Source organism: Gouania willdenowi, chromosome 11, assembly GCF_900634775.1.
Source record: "Gouania willdenowi chromosome 11, fGouWil2.1, whole genome shotgun sequence".
Taxonomy (NCBI): Eukaryota; Metazoa; Chordata; class Actinopteri; order Blenniiformes; family Gobiesocidae; genus Gouania; species Gouania willdenowi.
The window spans coordinates 25,502,351-25,524,972 of record NC_041054.1 but is presented as its reverse complement, the minus strand read 5'-3'; the positions used below and the strand labels follow the sequence as shown (position 1 = coordinate 25,524,972).

Genomic DNA, 22,622 nt, shown 5'->3' with positions numbered 1-22,622 from the left:
TGCTTGCATTTTTTTTTTTCAGGCTTTCATTAATAAAAACCTTCGTTTCCTTCAGCTTTCTTCCTTGCTTCAGTAGTTCTCCTTTGAATTTCATATTCGTGAAGGTTATTTTTACAGCTCTGTTATCATTTTTCTTTGGCAGGAGATGGCAGGAGTTGATGTTGTCAGGGTTCAGGACAATGTCCTTCGACTCCAGGTAGTCAATGACCTGTTGTTCAATCGATTTTGTTTCTTCGTCACTCGCGTAACTCCTGGGTTTTATCTTTAGGCCTGTGATGATGACATCTTTCTCTCTTTCCTTTTGTTCCAGCAGTTCAACAATTTTATCTCTTCAGCATTTCTTTCATTCTTTTCTTTCAGTACCTTTGCTTCGCTTTGTAGGTTTTCCAGTGAGTTTTCCAGCGTCTTTTCCAACGACTTTATCTCGGCAGATAGGTTTCGTAGACCCTCGCGTATCATCTCCTTGACCTCTTCCAAACCCGAATTGGGTTCCGAAGGGCCTCCCTGCGGTTTTTTCACCATTTTCCTTCAGTCTTGGGCCCAATTTTTCAGGCTGTTCAGCTGTAGCCAGCTGTAGCCAAGGTCGTGTTATCGGAGTGAATGAAAACACGTCTGCTCTCTCCAAAGACCAGAAATTTAGGAACTCATTCAAATTTGGCGCATACCCTCACAGTCACATGCCAACTAAAGATCTCAGATTTGGTGTTGTTAGCATTTATTTTGACCGAGATATGCGCCAGTTTGCATTTTTATAACTAGCTAGAAAACTTTACTCGTTAATTATTTGCGCATAATTTACCCGAACAAACTCATTTAGTTAACACTAGCATGACCAGAGAGGTGTCATTTGACACCTATACCTTTAAAGTCCAAGCTGGTGTCAGATGGCGGGTGTGAACAACTCAGCTTGTGACCATTGTTATGTTACTGAGGCCACTACTCCCCCCTCAGCTAGGGTGGGGGGGTGGCTGGGTTGGTTCAGGACACAAAGACCTTTTGTATTCTCCTTTGTGTTTCCCATACAGCAGCTACATAGAGGTTGCAACTTATATTTCAACTTTTGCAACAGAAAGTAGTAATAGTGAGATGGCAACAGTTTGTTTGCATTCTTGGTGAAATTTATTTAATAGAGATTTTGTGAACAATTCTGGCACTGCCACACCTCCTTTATGCATTTGCCACATGCAAACTTGTCACAATACATACAACGCTTGGTGGCGCGGTTTTTCCTGCAGCAACACTTCACCTGGCACAATGCCCTTTTCCCCACATCAGGTGTGGGTGGTTGTTGCTGAAGGTTTTGCTCATTCACCTCCTTGGCTGCCATATGAGACTGGGCAAGCTCATTTGCAAGCTCCAGCAAGAAGTCCACCCTTCTCTTCTTGACCCCAGTGCATGCCTGATGTGCGTTCAGCGCTGCAATGTCAATCATGTTGTAAAACACAGCGACTGGCCAACGCCGTGTTCCTGAACGCACAGTGTACTTTCGAGCCATCTGGTCCATGACATCCACACCGCATTTCATGCTGTTGTAGTCGGTGACTGTGTTCGGCTTTTTTTTCCAAGTAGCCTCAGTCTCCACCACGCTGTGCACGCTACTGAGGAGGCAGACAGTCTTCTTTCGTTTGGGCACATAAACAGTCAGTGTGGCACCAGAGGTTGAAAACACTTGTGTGCTGAATTCCTCACGGGCCAAATTCTTTTTAGCTGAATCTGGAAGCTCCCGGCGAATCTTATTGACTGTGCCAAGGAGGGTGGTCTTCCGGCTGTGCAGTCAACGTGCTAGTGACAATGAAGTGAAAAAATTGTCGGTTGTAACAGTTCTTCCTTTGTCCATAAACGGTTCCATAAGCTTCATCACCACATTTTCAGACAGTCTCTCCCCAGGTGGACGACTGGGGTCTTTGCCAAGATATGGGATGATTTTGCACACATACTTGGATTTAAGGTCACATGCCACCCAGAACTTGATACCAAACTTGTCCGGCTTCGTTGCAATGTATTGCAAGAAACAGCAGCGAGTCTTAGTTGGAAAAAGTTGCTCATCTATGGTGGTGTGCCTGCCTGGGTTGTACGAAGTGATGCAGTTGGCAACAAAAGACACCCAAACGTCAGAGATTGCAGCAAACCGGTCAGTCGCAACTCGTTCACCGCGTGTGTCCTTGTCGTCGAAGCGTAGATGCTACATGATGTCCTTGAAACGGTTTCGAGCCATAATCCTGTTGATCAGGGGCGGTCTCAGTTTTGCTGACCATGCGTCATGCAGCGATGGAAGGCGGACAATCCCCCGCAGAAGCAGGATGGCAATGAACGCCATTAGTTCAGGTATGGCCATGCACCAGTTCTCATGTTGTGTCTGGAGTGCATGCTGGACAGTCCACTCCTGAATGGTCCGAAGCATTTCCAGAGTTATGAAGCAGAAGAAACTCTGTAAGCGACTCGTCACCTTTCTTCTGGCCAAAGCAGTTGGCTCTCCATCTGTGACGTGACCTTCAATTGGGCTGTGATGGAGAGGCCTTCCGACCTGTTCTTCACGCCACACTGTGCCGTCTTTTGCCGTCTCTGTCAGCCACTCGTGTGTCTCCAGGCGACCTCTCTTTTCTGAAGGTGGCGAATCCTCCTCATCTATAGGGTGATCATATTTTTGAGATGTGATTAATGAAACATTAAAAACACAACTGCCATAATCAGCAAACAAAAAAAAGGATGTTTAGAAAATCTTACCGGAAGAAATTTCAGAGTCAGAACTCAACTGAAGGGATATTTCTTCTCCATCGGAGTCACAGGGGTTGGCGTCATTTAGGATCATCTCCAAAGCCTGCTGAGAGCTGTAAACTTTTGACATCCTTGCTTCTCAGTCGCCAGAGTCAGTGAAATATCTGCCCTGAGTTGGCTATTTATTCACCTTGAGGTGAATTGTGCTTTGTGGAAGGGTGGGCGCAGGTATCATCATCGTTCACACCTTCGCCCACCCTTCCACAAAGCACACACGATAAGCCTTTTCAAACTTTCACTATGGTTCAGTACTTCCGCATTGGGTCAAAGGTCAAGAGGGATAATGTCAGCATAACTGATGGTGTAAACAGAGATTGAGATTGTTTTTCCCTGTTGAAGCATTGATTCTTTGTGCATCTTGTGCACTTTCTTCAAATTTGTAAAATAATAGCTTAATAAAATAATTCATGGACCTGGTTAGTGAATGGTGGACCTCGTGAATTTATCTTAAAGTGAGAACTCAAACGGTCCTTTTCACTCTCGGAAATCTTGCTTTACCATAAATAGCAACAATACATTTGATTTATAAGCACAAAAACAATAAAGGTAAATAGTGAAAATACAGGAGTAGGAAACAGGAGCTTGGTTGCTTTATTACTGTTTTTCTTTTTCTAATTTTATTTATTGTGGTTTATTAATTGATCACAACACACATGGCTCATATTAATTTGGCCATTCTTATCCAATAATTCCATATAATGTTATTTGGATTAACAAACATCATCTACGTGGAAGAAACACTGGTTTCTCAACACTGGCCATCATTTACACCAACCCCCAAAGTTTGTCACTGCCCAGCTGCACATTCCGATCGAATGGCTGCATTTACATAAGAGAGGTGGCCCACTGAGTGGCAAATCAGTGTCATTTGGCGGCCTCTGGGCAGGGCAACAGGAGTAAGAAAATCTTGGGCATGCTAGTGTTAACTGTATATCACGTCCAACTGAAGACTGTACGTGCCAAGTTTCACGCTGATTGGACAAAACCCCAAGGAGGAGTTGGAAAAAGTAGGTTTTCCAGTTTTTGCGATTTTGCTCTGAGAAAAGTTAAAGCGGAAATGGGCGTGGCCTAGCCCAGGTGATTCAGTGCTATTCAAGGAATCTGTGGATATGAAGGTTTTAAATTTGCTTACATACGCGGTTCTCTGGCCCCGCGGGCTTGGCCCCTAATAAGCAAGCCTTCCATTGTACTCCACTCTGCTGCTGTCGACTGTTTCCCTCTGTCTGATAAATAATCCAAGAATTAGATGGAAGAAGCATTATATTTAAACATATTTATTGTTAAAGGTTCGTGCAAATAAACATGAGAAAACCCACTTAAATATTGAAAATAAAATATGTTTACAATGTTTTCATAAATTACTACGTTGTTGGTGTCATTGATTACTGGTTGCTGTGGTTACACATCATGGATTCCATCTGAGGATGACGTCCTTTCATCTGAGCAGAGTTAAAAAAAAGAACACCACGCTTTCATCTGCATATGAAACCAGGACACATCAGTAAACTTGTTCAGACAGCGTTAGAACAGTCAGTCACTGTTTCACTTTAGTTTTTAAAGCCAGAAATAGCCAAATATTTTTCATCTGTGAAGACGACAGACATGGATCTAAAAACACAGCATACTGTGACCTCTAGTGGACCCCAGACAGATTGCAGTGTGACGGAGCTTCACCATACAGAGGAGGTCGGAAATTGTCCGACAAAAAATATTGAAGACCCACTTGTAAAAAAGAAAAAATCGAAGCCACGCCGCAGAAATCGGTCAAAGTTGAAAAGAGAAGCTGCTTTAAAGCAATTGTCTAAACAACAGAATGAGAGTTTACTGCAGGAGCAGAAGTTCACTTCAGAGTTCGAAGTTGAGATGATGAAGCTGAAAAATGAGAACCAGGGTCTCAGAGATGAATTGGTAATTCTCCAGCAGCAGTTGGATGCTACAAACGCTAGCATCTTAACACAGACGACAACCGAGGAGCAACTTCAGAAAGTGATCGTGGAATATCGGCAGCGAATACAAGATCTAGAGTTTGAACTCCAAGAGGAAAAGACCTCCAAAAAGAACGTGGCAAAGTTTAAGGTTGAGCTCCAGGAAAAGGAATGCATGCTGACTTCCATGAGGGAAAACTTTGATGCGAATACTCAGCAGCTACAGAAAGATCAAAATGTTTTAATTGAACAAAACCTTTCACTTGTTGCTGAGATGAAGGGAATGACCAATCAGATGTGTGGAAAGGATTTAGAGTCTGAAAGTCTTAACGAGAAACTGAGTAATCTGAAGCTTCTGCCAACATCTGATTCCCAAAGCAATGAAGACGATGGCCCAGTGACAGAGGATGGGTGTGAACCTGGGGAAGCACTGAGCTCCACAGATGTTCCTTCAGTGGAGCTGCAGGCTGGGACCAATACTAGCTCTGCACAAGCAGGAGGCTTTTGGTCTCGCTGTGCACAAACCCTATTTTCACGCCGTGTTGTCGTTTCATCAGCCTGTGTAGCAGCTCCAATACTAGCATACATGGTGGTTCGAGGACATCCCAGCTTCTCCAACTAGATGTTCATCTGCAATGACATCATGTGTCATGAGCACCGCTGGAGTGGCCGTTGGGCGTACCGGGCGTTTTCTTATAGACTAAAAAACAATGTTAATAAAGTTATTATTTGATGTATTTTCTTTCTTTTTTGTTTCCTTTAATATGATCAGGGATACAATGTTATGCAGAGGTGTACTTGTAACAATTTTATAGACACATAATATTATTTATAGTCACGGCAGAGATTGTGGAGACGCAAAATATTTTCATCTATCTAGGGGGCGTGACAGAAAATAATTGAGGAGCACTGTCCTAACCCCTAACCCTAAACCCTAACCCCTAACCCTACTCCTACCAAACCCCACGAGATCCCTCCAAACTCAAAAAAGACTCTACGTGCCAAGTTTCACGCTGATTGGACAAAACCCCAAAGAGGAATTTGAAAAAGTAGGTTTTTGATATGTAGTGACTTACAAAGAGCAATGTGCTGTGGGAGTGGGCGTGGCCTATTTCAGAAGATGCGACTTGTGGATATGAATTTTATGAAGATGTGAATTAAATTGTGAAAGTTAAAGGCCAGAATGTTTTTGCAATTATAGCGCCACCTAGTGGTGCAATTTTTGGTATGGGTGGTCTTCTATATCTACCCTGTAAATTTCACTGCTCTCAACTTAATAATTCAGCAGAAATAAATGTTCATTTATTTATGTGATATGATGTATTAAGCCACGCCCACTTTGACCAATCGTGAATAACTTTGAGATATCGCCTCAGGAGGGACCCAAGATCATACCCTCCAAATTTGGTAACAATTGGTCTTGCCATTTAAGAGATATAAATATTCATTATTTGTAGCGCCCCCCAGTGGTCTACATCATTTTATTTATTTTTTATTTATTCAGTTTATTTCCGACATGGTTACATTCACTTTTTTTTTTTTTTTTTGTACATGCCGAAAAAGGAGACGAGAGAAGCAGTTCGCTTATCTGGGTCCCGTCCCCTGTTTTACCATCGCAAATTTACATGGGTTTAAATATCTCTCTGGTCAAACAATCTTGAGTTGTTCTGAACAGTCCTTTTTTGTGTATTTTCATCTGGAGTCAGTGTTGTCTTTTTTTTTTTAATTTCTTTTATTTTTATTCCTCCTCCTCTCTATCGTTGTTGGTGTTGGCCTTGTTCCCTGCCAGACGTTGTTAGCATTCCTCCAGTTCAAGAACAGTTCCTCTTTCGAAGGTGTTTGGAAGGTTTTTCCCTTTTCATCCATAATGTCACCACTCGGGAATGTCTCTTTTGGACACACAAGTTTGCAGCTTGTTTTGTCTCTACATCAAGGTTAATCCAGCTGTTGTTAGTTCTATTGGCAGTGTTGTATTTTCCACTGTTAGATTTAACTTGTATAAACACATTATTATATCTTAGTTCATAAGCAAGGTAGTAATTTCATTGTACAGGAAAATGTGTTTCTAACTGCACATATGACAATAAACACTTTGAATTTAAATTTAATGTAATCCTTAATCACCCCACCACCTAGCAATTGAAATGAATAAATGACAGACCTTTTTTACTCTTGGTTTCCACATTTAATTCAGTCTCCGTAAAATAATCACAGTCTGAGTTTTGTTTCCAGTGTTTATATAGATCTGGGTCCATATCCATGATTACCATCAGTAGTGTTGTTGTTTAGGTGGATCCTTCGTATTTTCCCAAGTCTAACGTCGTTTTGATGAGGATTGGTTTTCTGTTCTCTTCTCCCAGTGGTGTGATGTAAATCCTGCAGTTCCTTGTCCACGTCTTTAGAATCTTTCCTCCTTTTTTTATTTGGCGTGCCTTCCATGCGATGCTTGCATTTTTTTTTTTCAGGCTTTCATTAATAAAAACCTTCATTTCCTTCAGCTTTCTACCTTGCTTCAGTAGTTCTCCTTTGAATTTCATATTCGTGAAGGTTATTTTTACAGCTCTGTTATCATTTTTCTTTGGCAGGAGATGGCAGGAGTTGATGTTGTCAGGGTTCAGGACAATGTCCTTCGACTCCAGGTAGTCAATGACCTGTTGTTCAATCGATTTTGTTTCTTCGTCACTCGCGTAACTCCTGGGTTTTATCTTTAGGCCTGTGATGATGACATCTTTCTCTCTTTCCTTTTGTTCCAGCTGTTCAACAATTTTATCTCTTCAGCATTTCTTTCATTTTCTTTCAGTACCTTTGCTTCGCTTTGTAGGTTTTCCAGTGAGTTTTCCAGCGTCTTTTCCAACGACTTTATCTCGGCAGATAGGTTTCGTAGACCCTCGCGTATCATCTCCTTGACCTCTTCCAAACCCGAATTGGGTTCCGAAGGGCCTCCCTGCGGTTTTTTCACCATTTTCCTTCAGTCTTGGGCCCAATTTTTCAGGCTGTTCAGCTGTAGCCAGCTGTAGCCAAGGTCGTGTTATCGGAGTGAATGAAAACACGTCTGCTGTCTCCAAAGACCAGAAATTTAGGAACTCATTCAAATTTGGCGCATACCCTCACAGTCACATGCCAACTAAAGATCTCAGATTTGGTGTTGTTAGCATTTATTTTGACCGAGATATGCGCCAGTTTGCATTTTCATAGCTGGCTAGAAAACTTTACTCGTTAATTATTTGCGCATAATTTACCCGAACAAACTCATTTAGTTAACAAGCTGTGAGCTTATTTCTATAGTATTGTGGTTTTTTTTTTTTTTTTAAACTTTATTTTCATATTCTGTATAATGTTAAATACATTGTTGGTTGACTAAAGTTTCGAATAAACAACAAGCAAATTTATGTTTTGCATTTTTTTCTATACTGTACCAAAAATGAACCAAACCGTGACCTCAATACCGAGGTACGTATCGAACCATGATTTTTGTGTATTGTTGCACCCCTACTTCTAAGTATTTTACTGCCTTCAAATCACAATTGAATTTGTATTTATTCTGCAGATTTTTTTGGTGGTAAATAGTTGGGTGCCAGTACCTGTGTTTTTTTTATATCCAGAAACATTTCTGTCGATCTCCACAAGTGCAGGAATTGATTGGTTCGGTTGTTGAAGAGAGCAAATAATGACGTCTGCAAAAAGTCCTATTTTATGATTTGTGTTTTTCATTTCTATTCCCTTGATTTCTTTAAAAAAAAATTTTTGCCAATTTGTCTGTGCTAACGATTTTATTTACAAGGCAAATAATGTGGGGGACAAGCAACAGCCTTGTCTAGTCGATCTCTGGAAAATGAATTTTTCTGACAGATTACCATTTATTTTTATTTTTGCACTGGGGTTTTGATACATTCTTTTTATACAATCTGCTGACTTTGCATTAAAACCAAATTTTTGAACACTTGGTGTAAAAACGTCCAGTCAAACGCTTTCTCTGCGTCAATACTAATTAATACTGTCATAGAAAAACTATGACATGTAGAGTTCTAATTTTATCCTGTCGTCCCTTGTTATGAGACTCGTCGTCGAGATTGGCTATAAAATTAAGTCTTTTTGAAATAATAGATGTATGTAATTTGTAATCTATATTCAAAATTGATATATGACGGTAACTATTGCACAAGTTCCCATCTTCTCCTGGTTTCAATATAACTGATATGATGGCCTCTTCCCACGATGCTGGCATTTTTAACAAAACTATGTTAGGCAAATTCACAATCTGTGGCTCATTTGAACTCTACCTGTTGTGCCGATGCACTGCATTCTTTTAAATGCGCTCAATATTTTATGCTCTTGTTTTTTTAAGCAGTTTTTTAAATTGTATTTTTCTTTAACTTTCTTTATTGCTTTGACATATTAACAGTATTTCTATTTAGAAATGTTCATGCAGAATATATATATATATATATATATATATATATATATTTTAAACTACAAAAACAAGATCAATACATACACTACCAGTCAAAAGTTTTAGAACACCACACTTTTTCCATTTTTTTTACTGAAAATTATTCAGTTTATTGTGTCATTGTACTCTGAAATGAAAGCATTGAACAAATAGGCATTTTGTGTTGAAAAAGAAATCATGAAATCCATGAACAATACTGTTCACCTGATGCTGATGAGGGTCTGGTACCACAGTGTGTTCCAACACTACTTTTATACCGACAGAGGGGGTTGGAAGAAACCTAGAAAAGTTAGAACACCTGTGGGAATTAGTAGCACCAGCTTTCAAGGCTGATTCAACCTTTATTGCTGCAGAACAGCTTTAAATTGTTAACCCACTACGTGTTCCCTGAAAAAAACCTTTTTGTATAATTCTGAAATGTACATTATTTTTCAGTTTTGGGTAATCAAACCTTTTTTTTAACCTCTGGCTGTTTAGTACTTACCTTTGTATCATTTCAAGCTATTCATCGGACTTGCATGACTTGAATTGCAATAAATAACTGAAAACATTAGGGTGTTCTAAAACTTTTGACCGGTAGTGTATATACAGACAAACAATTAAACCCCCACTAGTACCCCTCCCCTACCACATATCCCATTAAGAAAAAAAGAAACAAGGTTGACAATAATAGGAAGTACGATTTTCAGACTAGGTTTAAGATGACAGTCCGTGCTTTTGACTTATGACATAAAGGGGTTCCAAGTTTTTGCAAAGGACATCTCAGAGCCAGATAGGGTTAACCTGATTTTTTCCAATTTGTGGAAATGAAGCACCTCTTTTATCCAGTACACACATGTAGGTGGGGTTGAGGATTTCCATTTCGGCAGAATCATCCTCCTGGCCAGCAGGGTTGAGAATGCTACCAGGTCCTTTTTGTTTGAGGGAAGACAAAGTGAGGTGGGCAACACTCTAAAAAGAGTAGTTAAAGCATTTGTAACAATAGTTTCCCCCCTGACTCTGGATAACACATTAAAAATTTCAGTATGTATTTAGAGAAGGGCAGGACCAAAACATATTTTTTAGTCTAAAAACTGACAAAAACTAAATATATATTTGCTGTCAAAATTAACATGTTGACTGTGGACATTTTTGTGCTTCAGACTTCTGGATGTTGGAGTAAGGAGAGAGGAGGAGCCTCCATCAGTGCTCAGCGTCTTGGAGCGCCGACACCCTGGAAGAGGCATGGACTCAAACACCTACACCCAACCAAATTTTGTGTTAACTGCTGGTTTTAGCAGTGCCTTTAGATTAATAGATATTAGTTACGGTATATAGGGCCTCCAAAAAATGGAATTCACATTCTGACATGAAAAAATAGAATCTGACCCATTTCTTTTTCCTTTCTCTTTCTTTAAAATTGGGCCTCAACATGACGCGGAAATTTCTCACATACATGTTTTGGGACAATTCCACATATTACGCACTATTTTACACTACAAAACGGGTGAGTGATTATTATGGCTGCCTTCAAGTCTAAAAAAGGCACTGGGACAAAGACAATAGAAGCATCGCACCTCCAAGTACACAGCTTTGTGGGATTTAGTGCAAGGGTGAATTGCTGATTGGCACTAATTATAGGTTTCTCAAATAAACATTTGGGACCATATCACACATTTCCATGGTTTTTTTTTCCCAGTTAAACGGTTTGCTGAGAGTCTAGAAGTGTGGCTAATGTTGCTTTTGTATCTTAATCTTGTGTGATTTCAGCATAACCATCCCAAACTTGTAAATCTGAAGCATATAAAATGTAAAATTGATGTCATAACAGTAGTTGACTCGATTAATCCTATTCAGCCTGTTTGCTACAATATCTGGAGGTTTAATAGCCAGTGAAGTCATCAAAATAGGGAAACATGTTTTTTTTTTTTAACCTGAAAGCTTAATATATCTCACACACACACACATCGCAGGTGTGGTTTGTGATTTAATGTTGCTTAGCAGCAATTCACAGACAAAGTACTGAAGCTGCACTCTGAGCCTTTATCCCTTACACTCTGCAGTGGCAAGGGCGAGGCAGATAACACCATCATAGCTTTAACTTTCCACTGCCACTGTTTGCAGGGGCCATAACATTCTGCAATTTATGGCTCAGCCAATCCATTTTCTCTAACCTTCTGCAGCAAAACAAGAGCTAGCTCAGCCCTTGCTAATATGTGCACAGGCTTGTAAAGCGAGGCTAAAACAAGCATGAATTCTAAACAGCAAAGCATGAATATTATATCAATCGATGACAAAAAATGAACAGTGAGACCAGTAAAGAGACCAAATCTAACACTGTAACAAACCCACGAGTTAAGCCCTTACTCTTCCTGCTGTAAGTAATTTCTTAAAGCTGCTTAAACAAAATCACATGTTTTAAAATCATACCTGTATGCCATCCAATGGTTGTTTTCATCCACTACTGTTGTCACTGTGACCCCGAAAACACTGTCAAAGTGACCTTTTTAAGACCTGTACAACTACGAAGCTGTTTAAATAAATCTGGGATTTCTCTCCTTAGTGTTATGACATCCTGTTGATTAGAGGTATCCCGATCCAATATTGATGTCGGATATCAGTCCGATATCAGCCAGAAAACGAATATCGGATTTTATCAGACTGCATCTAAAATCACCTCACCTCACTCCGCTAGACATTTTTTCAGTTTAAACTGCAAAATAAACATTTGCCATTGTTTTGCACAGCTTTCAGTCTGTGAAAACACCAGAAATGTGTTGAGAACTGGGAAGTGACCTTAGCAGAGTTTTTGGGGGCAAGCGCTTGAAATCACTAAGAATGAAGTAAAAAACTCCACCTCCCACAATGCAACACACAAAACTTTCTGACAATGTCAATAAACGGAGTGTTTACAGTGGAGATCAAAAAAAACTTTGGAGTGGCAATTTCAACTTTTTGAATTTTTTTCTTTGTTTTATTGGTAAATGAGGCCGATTTAATAAACCACCAGCAGATTTAAGCTCTTATATGGCTGAACCCAAAACTGAATAATGGCATTGTGTTGCCTGTGAGATCAACAAACATGCTTTGTCACTTCCTGCTTGGCTCTAGCAGTTAGGAAAGCTTTATCAGCAGCTCCAACGCGGCAAAGGACGCCAAAGCCATCGACACAGGGCACCTGTGCCACTACGTTTATACCATCACCTACAACAGGACCTCCAACCACTTTTCCTCTGCAGTCATCCTCCATCAGGTATCTACACACAAACTGACATAAGCTTTTTATAGGAATGGCTGCCAGGCACTAGCAATGAACGGGGCTTTTTGTCTGTTTTTTAGTTTGTTTTTTTTTTTGGTGCATTTTAGCAGTTTTCCATGTCGAAGTCAGCCCAGATGCCGCTCTCCAACATTACGGTCCCAAAGCCCTCCATCTCCAGGGTCCCCAGCAGCATGGAGGGCATCAACCATGAGCTTGAAAAGGTCTTCATCAAAGACAATGGAGAGAAGGAAGAATTGAAGGTGTGTCTGTAAGCTTACACATTTAGGATTGCAAAATTCCAGGAATTTTCATATTTGGAAACTCTTCATGTGAATTAACGGGAATAAATAGGGAATTCAAAAAAATTGAAAGATTGCCCTTGAACAAGATTGTTGAATATATTTTGGAAAATATTGTTTTGCATCACCTTGGCTTAATCAACCAGATTGTATGCAAGTATACTTGAGAATATTGTCTCTATTCCTAAATTACATGTGCACGTAACAATTTTGCTGTTTTTGCTGCTGATATTCTTGGTTAAAAGGTATCAAGTTAAAATCCAGTTTTTTTTATGTTTAAGATATTGTTACTTTCGGCTTACAAAACTTGATATTTGTAAAGTTCCACTGACAAATACATCTATCAAAATGGTATGTTTTTATTGTAATATTTTGCTATTATTGATGCTAATATTTATATGTTGTTCTTTTGAGAATTACGTCTTATTTCTGGTTAATTCCAATCTATAGTTCCCATGAAAAGTTTTAGATTGGAATATTCTCTAAGTTCTAGAGTCCCCTTGGAAATTTGCCTGTATTGTTCGGCCCGTTTGCAACCTGAGACACATCCCTGTTTCTTTGTGCTGACTTGGTTCTGAGCATTCTCCTCCCCCTCTCTGCAGTCCCTGGAGGTCCCAGATGGACGGCGTGCACCCTTTCCTCCTCAGCAGCGCAGCAGCAGCTCTCGAAGCGTGGACACCCAGACTCCATCAGCGCCTGGACGCTCCAGCAGCTGCTCCAGCTTGTCACCTTGTCCCTCACCGGCCTGCCCTCCAGGATCACATGACGGCAGTCCTTACTCTACAGAGGAGCTCCTGTATGACCGGGACAAAGGTGAGGCATAGGTGCTTGGATCTAGCAGAGCCTTAGCAGCAAATTATATTTTAACTGAGTACCTGTAGTGAAAATGTATGTAACAAAAAATGTTTAATGTATTACCAATAAACAAAATATGGTCACCTTTTTCTAAAAAAAAACACATTGAAAAGACTCTTTAGAACATTTTGGTTAGGATATGACGAGCTTTCGTTGAGTGTCCTGTTGCCATGTTGCTTTAAATAAATGGTGCACTGTGGGAGGTAGAAACACAACAGGTCTGTTTACATAATTTTTCTGTTAGCTCTCGGTGCTAAGCAGCAGTATGTCACCACTCCTTCAGTGATAAAGTGCAGCATCCAGGATGTGTGTTACGAGAGGATTAAATGCCACCTTTCTCAGCAACTACCTGCTTCTTGTATGCGGCCCACGTCGACTCAGTATGCAGCATTAGCCTAACGGACAGAGCTGTTGTTACCAGCAGAAACGAGACCCAGCTGAGTAGTTGGGTGCTGGAAGTGCACAAAAGTGGCTATCAACTGTGATGAAAGCTGTGTGAAAGGATATCTGTTCATGGACGATTGGATGCGCAACAAGGATCAGCACCTGACGGCAGCTTAACGAACATGTAAGTCCTCCTGACAGCTCATCAATTAGCCACAAGGAAATAAGAGGGAACAATATAGGAATGTGGTAATGGCATGACAGCCGCCTATAGTATCCCCTGTAAGCAGAAACGTAGTAGTGCTCTGAAGAAGTATGTTTACAAGCTGTATTGAGACTTTCTGTGAAGCCATTCAGTCGGGACCGCATCACGTTTAGGGCAGTGGTGGCCTAGTGGTTAAGGAAGCGAGCTTGTAATCGTAGGGTCACCGGTCCGAATCTCACCTCACCTGGGCCATTACTGTGGGATGTTGAGCAAGTCCCTTAACCCTTACTGCTCCCCGGGCGCTACACCATCGTTGCCCACTGCTCCTCAGGGATGGGTTAAATGCAGAGAGAGAATTTCATGTAGCTGTGCATACGTGACAACAATAAAGGTGATCTATCACCCCTATGATGATGATGATGATGTTTTCAGATGTCACTTTGGCTTTGTGCCCATTAGCTTAGCCCATTAGCTTAACCCGCAGATCCCTCGCATAGCAGCTCGGCTTGAAGCGGTCCTCACTTACCTCTGAATTTGGGCAGAACCAAAACGTTTTGTGTGTGTATCTCATACCGTGTGTGTCTTCAGGCTCAAACATACTCGGGAGGACACCCGCAAAACTGTCCGCGGACTTCTCCGCGTAGTTGCTGTTACACAGAACACTACTTGGCATTGCATCAACCCGCATTAAATGAAACACCGACCTGTATTTCACCCGCCTGTGGAAACGGAGGAGAGGAGAGACTGGCAGACAAGCTACGACAGTTGCGACGAGGGATGGGAATTGGGTGAGGGAATGAAATAATACAAATAGGTTTGTTTGGTTTAACTCTTTATTATCTTATCTTTGTCTCTTTCATTTCCTGCAGGGATATCAGCTCTCTTTTAATCCACCAGGTAAGGCAGGTATAGATTGTTTTCACTGGATAATATATATACAATATATGACACTTTGGCTACAAACATTTGAGAATTTTTAAAGTACTCCTTTTGAACTTAAACAACTTGAACCAAAACTAGTTCAGATATAAAACAAATTATTCTTCTGTAAAAACAAAAAGAACATATTAACTATAAATACAGCTGCACTGTAATCAATTGTGGTAGGTTAACTATTTTTGTGCAGAAAAATTTGCATGTTTGACTTGTCAGGAAGGATATGATATCGTCCTGGACTTAGGGTGTCTCCAGCTGTGGAGACACCCTTTCAGATAGTGTTGAGGATTCTTGGACATAAAGATTTTTCTCAGCTAAAGCTGACACCATTAACAATGTGTCCCTCTTCATCCACCACCAGAGGGTGGTGTGGTCTTTGGTTGGGATGAGAGGAAGGCTTCTATATAGTTGGACTTCTTCATCCACTCTTTGCACTATGTAGTTCCCTATAAAATCCACATTAACAGAATCGCAGACGGAATCACGTTGTCAACCAATGAAAACAGAATTCACTGTTGAATGCGGAAATTAACAGAATCGGCATGAAACGCTGTCACCAGAATGTTTTTTAATGGGAAAATGTGTCTGGGGACTGCTTATCAGGTGCACTGCCCGCCTCCATCCCGTCCTGGGTGCTCCAAACACTGCCTAAACCACCCGAAACACCAAAAAACAACGCAAATCGTCACTGACTCCTAAATACGGAGCCACCAGTGCCCGTTTACCTTTACAGTGTCTGTGAAGCTCCGTCCGTTTCTCGGAGCGGCGCTCCATGAAAACACGTGACATCACATATTTGCAAAGTAAGAGGAACCGATAAGCGGAATTGACAGGCAAGCAAAGAAATGATTCCTAGGAATTAGATGACTGGGAGCCGGTTCTCAGAAAGAACCGGTTTTTGATTCCCATCCCAAGTAGTGACCCCTTTAAAACCATTCCCAGTAGTACAAGGACTACAGAGAAGTGCTAAGAATCATGGAACATGTAGGATTTTAATGGAAACTACTACGCGGCAGTGTGCCCAAGTATGTAAGCTCTAAGAAGAGCGGACAGTCTGCTCAGAATCCGTTGTGCGCGGAGTTCACCCGAGTATGTTTGTGCCTTTAGTGTCGTTATTTGGCTTAGAGACGCAAAATAAATGTTCCTGCTGGTTTTCTCTTGTTGTTATAGCAAACATTGGCTTTATACCCCACCATTATTCAGAAACTGTAGACCAACGGAGAAACGCCTAACAGGAATCAACGAAAGTGCGTCATTTCCTGACCATAATGGTGACTCTCCATAGTTTATGCTCGAAGGTATAAAATCCTTCTATAAAGTCCTTTTGATGTGCTTTTTTTTATAAAAAGGTGCACATATTTTGTTTATTGGTAATACATTAAACCCTTTTTTATGATATACATTTTCACTACAGGTACCCTTTAAGCATGACCTGGATGACTGGGAATCTTCACTAACCTATTTGTAGCAAATTTGGCCAAACAAAAATAAAGAGCTTTGACCGACAAACCATTATATCGTCTTAAAATGGGAAATGCCAGTTTCCGTGTAGCCCTGAATGCAGCATTACATGTTTTTTAGTCAGCTCGCGATTTAATTGGCTACATTCATGTCAGAAGTCTTGGGGTCATGAGTCGAGAGTCGTCGGCTTTCCTCAAACACACAAGGAGTTTTGGTCATAAATATGATATTTACGATTATCGACCCCATCCCGTTTCAGAGCCTTTCGTCAGGACAAATTCACGCTTAACGTACCCACAACCTTATAGGACAATCTTATTAGACAAAACATTACAGTCACAATTTTCTCATTTGCTGAATAATAATATCATGTCTCTAATGATAGTAAAAAAAAAAATAATCAAAAACTTCTTGGTCAAATCTTGTCATCAGTAACATTGTGTTGGTTTTTATTGTTATTACTGTCAGGGCCTATACTACGAAGCTCGATAATTATATCCTGGATTTATCTCCGTTGGCTTCACCTAACCAAAAATTCTCCATCAGACAGAAGCTGTCCAACAAATCTCGATTACAACTCGCTAAGTTGAGTTGATTTCAGCCTGGCTACTCTTGTACCTCCTGTGTAGAGAGAGCATTTACACCAATTGAGGAATAATTCTTTAAAAATATGAAGAATTAAAATCCATGATTTAGACCAAAAACAATACTGTTACTGCAGTAGAATACAGGAATTGATGTGTGTTGATGTTTAAATTAGTGCGATTATAAACAGAGAATAAACAGATCCTCTGATCAGTTTCACTTTTGTCTGTGGCTCTGATGCTGCTTTCATACAGATCAGCCTACCGTATTTTTCGGATTATAAGGCGCACTATCAATGAATGGACCTGACTGGGTCTATTTTAATACATAAGGCGCACCGGACTGTAAGGCGCACCGGTTTGTTATTATTAATATTATTGTTGTTAAGACGCATTAAGTAAAATAAAATAGTCAGATAAGTCAAACTTTATTGAACTAATTAACAATAACTCTCAACATTGTTCAGGTTTAATACATAAAATACACCTGATTATAAGGCACACTGTCGATTTTTGAGAAAATTAAAGGATTTTAAGTGCGCCTTATAGTCCGAAAAATACGGTACATTATAAGGTGGAATATATTTATAGTTTTTTATTATCTTACAGGACTGAGGCTCTTTGTATCACCCTAGAATACATGAATGAATGAATTAATTAATTAAATGTATGGGTTTGAAAGCGCCCGATGCACAAAGGCTTTATCAGCTGACTTATTTTACTTTCAGTCCATCAGATAAAAATCTATATTTTTTATAGAATGTCATCGGTAAATGAAAGGATTGCATCGATGTCTAAATATTCTCTCTCCTGTCAGCGTCACATCAGATTCACACAGACATGTTCACAATGATACTCATTTTGTTGGGCAGGTCATTTTCTAAGAGATCTGATTGGTCAGGAGGTGGGATTTTAGTACTCGCTGAGATCTTATCCCGAACCAAACCTGGCCCGACCAGGTTTGTTGTTCAGCCTAAGTTACCATGGTGATTTAGCTACGTAAGCTTCGCTGTCCAGCACACACGGATTAAATCCCGAAACTTGGCACGATAAGAGGAAATCCAGCTTTGTAGTATAAGCCCTACATGTATGTAATTTTCAAACTTTTTTTTACTGTAGGTGAAGGCTTTCAAATAAGTCCTTGTGTGTTTTCTACCTCTTCCTGCACATAATGAACATATTCGGGTTTTAAAAAAAAAAAAAAATGTTTCTTTAATATTTGTTTGTTGTTTGTGCTCTTTTAATTATTTGCTGAATAAATAAATAAAATAATCTGGCATTTGCCATCCTTAGTGAAGAAAAGGGAAAATCAGGACAAAAGCAGCCAGAGTATTTTTGTGTTTACCCTGCTTTAGTCCCTGGCTCACAGGTTTGCTTAAGGCAGGCATACACTGTGCGATTTTTTTTTTTTTTTTTTGGCCCATTATAGCCGATTTCCTACTTGTGCGTCTATTTTGTGGGATCGTGCGAGTCTCTGCTAGATTGTATCATGCATCGTGTAGTATACATGAGGTCACGAGAAGCGTGGAACCTCACGACCTGCTCCCGATCAGCAATCGTAGGGTCGTAAGGAAATCAAACATGTTTGAATCCAGTCGCTCCTCGTGTGGGTATCTCACAGTTGAAGCGCGAGCACCGTAGGACCACTGTAAAATTGACGGGCTGTACTGCCCACGTCTGTTCAGCCACGCTCCTGGTCCATCACATCGCCGTCTTTTCTTTTTTAAAGCTCTTTTTGCGGAGATTTGCGAGTGTCTCTCCACTTCCGGGTTCTTCTTCTTCGTCTGATTTATTGGCAACGCTTCAGAGTTCTTCTTCTTCTAATTTGTATGTTGCATTTATGGAAACAAGACCCCGACGTGTCGTGTATGGACGTACAGTGTGAGCAGTCAGATCGTGTCAGAGGGCCGGTCCGTACAGTGTGAGAACATGCATCGTGAGCTGCGCACATTCGGGGCTCTGCATATGAGTAGCACAATTTGAGCTGGAGCTGTGTACAACGATTCAACAAATCGCACAATGTAATCCAGCTGTTATGGGTGTGAAGTCAAACAGCTCACAGAGGAGGTGAAGGTGTTGATCTACTTTCTTAAGAACACTGTTGACCTTCAGAAACTCATTGGAATGCTGAGACGAGCCTTCTGTCACCATGTGTAATATGTGATCCTTTATCCTCCTGTCTGTTCAGACAGTGGAAGCAGCTCACCCCTGCCCAAGTTTGCCTCCTCACCCAAACCCAACAACAGCTACATGTTCAAGCGAGAGCCGCCAGAGGGCTGTGAGAAGATCAAAGCTTTTGAAGAGAGGTACTCCTTCAGTTTTTAAAGTTCTTTCTTATGTGTCTAAGCGACCCTTGCTGACACTGTGTCTACTGTCTCTCTCTTTCCTCCACAGTTCCAGGCAGTCAGCATCTGCATCAGCGCCGCTCTTCTCCTGTCCTGACAAAAACAAAGTCAACTTCATCCCCACTGGCTCTGCATTCTGCCCCGTCAAGCTTCAGGGCTCCCTGCACTTTTCCGCTGCCTCGGAACCAACCCGGGACGATGGGTCGGAGCCGCAAGGGGCCACATCACTGCATGGCACCCTCACTCAGGTCTCCACAAGCACCAGCACAGATGACAGCCCAGAACAGGCAGGGTCGCCCTCAGAGACTGCACAAGCCCAAACAGACAGCCCTGCCATCAGCTAAGACTGGAGCAGAGCTGGCCTCTGGCTTCAGGATCAACACTGACTGTCATTCCACCCACTAACACCCCCCTCTTCTCCACTGGGGGAGAGGGGAGGAGTGTCTGATATTACCCCCTCTACACCTAACCTATCTGTGCATGACGTAGCAGCAATGTCCCAAATACCCACCACCACCACTACAAAGATCCAACTCCTTGGTCTCCTGCAGTGACTACAGGATTTTTTGCAGGGCGGGACCTGACGGTGAAGGGTTAATGTGCAGGGAGGGAAAAGGAATCACTATGGATGGAGGGGGGGGGCATGTTTAAAAGTGGTAGAACATTTCTGGTAAAAAAAAAAAAAATGTCCTGTTTCAACATTCACAGTAAGAATAAGCTCCATGTGTGAGTGCGTGCGTATGTATGTGTGTGTGTGTGTGTATATATATATATATATATATATATATATATATACATATATATATATATATATATATATATAGAGGTGGGACAATACACTGAGTTCACGATACCATACGATCGACAATAACTGATTTGCGACTATTTTTTGAAAGGAAAAAAAGACAAAAAAAACGTTGCACACAGTGGATTCTTGACAAAAAAATCCTGGAAAGTCGACTGCAGCCTTTTTCCCTCCCCAAGTCCCGGACCACACAGAGGTTAGGACTGTTTATAATTTGTATCAGCTGGTGTCCCATGCAATTTCTACCAGCATTTTTCCAGTACCATTCTGTTTTCATGCAGTCTGTGGTTGTTTCAGCTCGTAAAAAGCCTGCTCATTTTATGTTATGCAGTGTTAAATCGACTGTGTTGCTGATGTGAGGCAAACAATAAATGTTAATATAATTACACTGCTTTTTACACACGGCACCGGTCGATGCATAACACAAACTCTGATTCTTTTAAACAGATATGTTCAAGTGTTTGTCGTAATTTCCACATTTTATTTTGATTTACTTACGTTTCATCAGTCATGTGACTTCGTTGCTTCTATTGGCCAGCGAGCTAGTCTACAACATGAATCCATCTGGAGTGGCCCTACACTACTGAAATATATTAAAAAAAAATATATATATATATATATATATAATATGGCCAGGATCGCTCTGGACTTGATCTGGGACCAATCTATTCGCCGACATCTCAAACGGAGCTAATTGGAAAGAAAAATCTTACCCGGTCCGCTCTGTGTGTGGCGCGTTTAGCACCTGACATACTTGCATACTTTTTTTGGATATGACCTTTTCAACTTAAAAGGAAGATTAAAAAAAAAAAACAACCATAACAATGTGTTGTCGTGGATCCGGCTCCCCTCTAGCCATAGCACTCGTACCCTTGACGATACATCTTGTGACAGTTTAATATTGCGATATCTTGTCACACAATATATCAACCCACCTTTTTATATATGTATATATACATATATTGAATCTTTTTTGGGGTTTTTGAAAATAAACATTTATTTAGCTCTTAAGCACCAAACATGAAAACAGCTCTACTTTTCAGCATTCTGTTTATACTATCCAGGTCCCCTTGTTGCTAAGGAAGAAGAAATCAGACAGAGGCAGATTGGCCATGATTGGTTGCACAGTGTCTGTATCTGGACCACACTGCAAGTGTCTCAATCAGAGTCCATACTCAGGTAATTTGAGGTGTGTGTCTTTTTTGAAGCGGAATGGGGACAGGGAGGACTGCAGGATTTGTGTTTCCAGATCCTGGTGCACAGCTCCCACAGAGGCAGGAGGGAAAGTGTCTGGAGCAACCACACACACACTGACTGCCGGGGTTAGATATGATGTGTGTGAGGATGGAAGCGTAACAATGGTGTAAAGCAGTTGTCTGAACTCTAGGTGTGATGATGAATAATATTGTTGGCACAGTACTTTGGTGTAAAGGTTTAATCACATTCAACAATTTAGTTTTTTAGTGGTTGCACAACAGGGGATAAACATTTTTCTCATTGATTCATTTAATCTAAATTTAACAGTCATTATCTTCATCGGTAAAGTTTGTTGGGTCCACATATGCTTGTAGTAAGAGTTGAAATTCCCATTAATCCAATCAGGACTGGAATTGATAGTAGTGCCTTTACCTTTCGAAAGGGACGATTTCCAGAGTCATTTGATCACATGTTGAATTCTTTTGCTCAACTTGTTACTGGTATCACGGCGGGCTGTTAGCTGTATTGCATTCTCAATAATGAAAAGCTTTTTTAATTAATTGCGATATTTGAACTACATCTCACTCCTTAACTATTTGATTATCTAATCAATAAAGTCTGAACCTTGCTTAAATTAGGCAATCTTATATTTAACAAAGGGTAAATGGACTTGATTTTATATAGCGCTTTATCACCACACTGAAGCAGTTTCAAAGCGCTTTACATATCAGCTCATTCACCTAATCACTCTCACATTCACACACCAGTGGGACAGGACTGCCATGCAAGGCGCTAGTCGACCACTGGAGCAACTTAGGGTTCAGTGTCTTGCCCAAGGACACTTCGACACATAGTCAGATACTGGGATCGAACCCCCAACCTCTCGATCAGAAGACGACCCACTACCACCTGAGCCATGGTCGCCCATGGTAAAGCATGGTCGCCCAGGGTAAAGCAACTACAACATTTTCTGCATCAAAACATATGTAAATGTGGAGCTCCGTAGAGTCAAACCAATGCATAGAAGTGTATTTACTTTATTCTTACTGTGATTTGTTGTTTCTTTGCTGGATGAGGAAGACAGTGATTTTTTTTAACAAATTTTTTGTTGTAGTGATATAACAAAAAATACCGAGAGCAAACGAGACACTTGGGCAGAGTTT

General features: G+C 40.8%; 1 protein-coding gene across 1 annotated transcript; it reads left to right on the top strand.

Moving 5' to 3' along the window:
• The first annotated feature begins 11,988 nt into the window (after positions 1 to 11,988).
• glcci1a (glucocorticoid induced 1a) lies at positions 11,989 to 21,189 on the top strand. Its single transcript, XM_028460967.1, has 5 exons — positions 11,989 to 12,382; positions 12,496 to 12,648; positions 13,290 to 13,500; positions 19,301 to 19,418; positions 19,507 to 21,189. The coding sequence occupies exons 2-5, from the start codon at positions 12,505 to 12,507 to the stop codon at positions 19,799 to 19,801; spliced, it is 768 nt and encodes a 255-aa protein (XP_028316768.1). The 5' UTR covers positions 11,989 to 12,382; positions 12,496 to 12,504; the 3' UTR covers positions 19,802 to 21,189.
• The last annotated feature ends 1,433 nt before the right edge of the window (positions 21,190 to 22,622 follow it).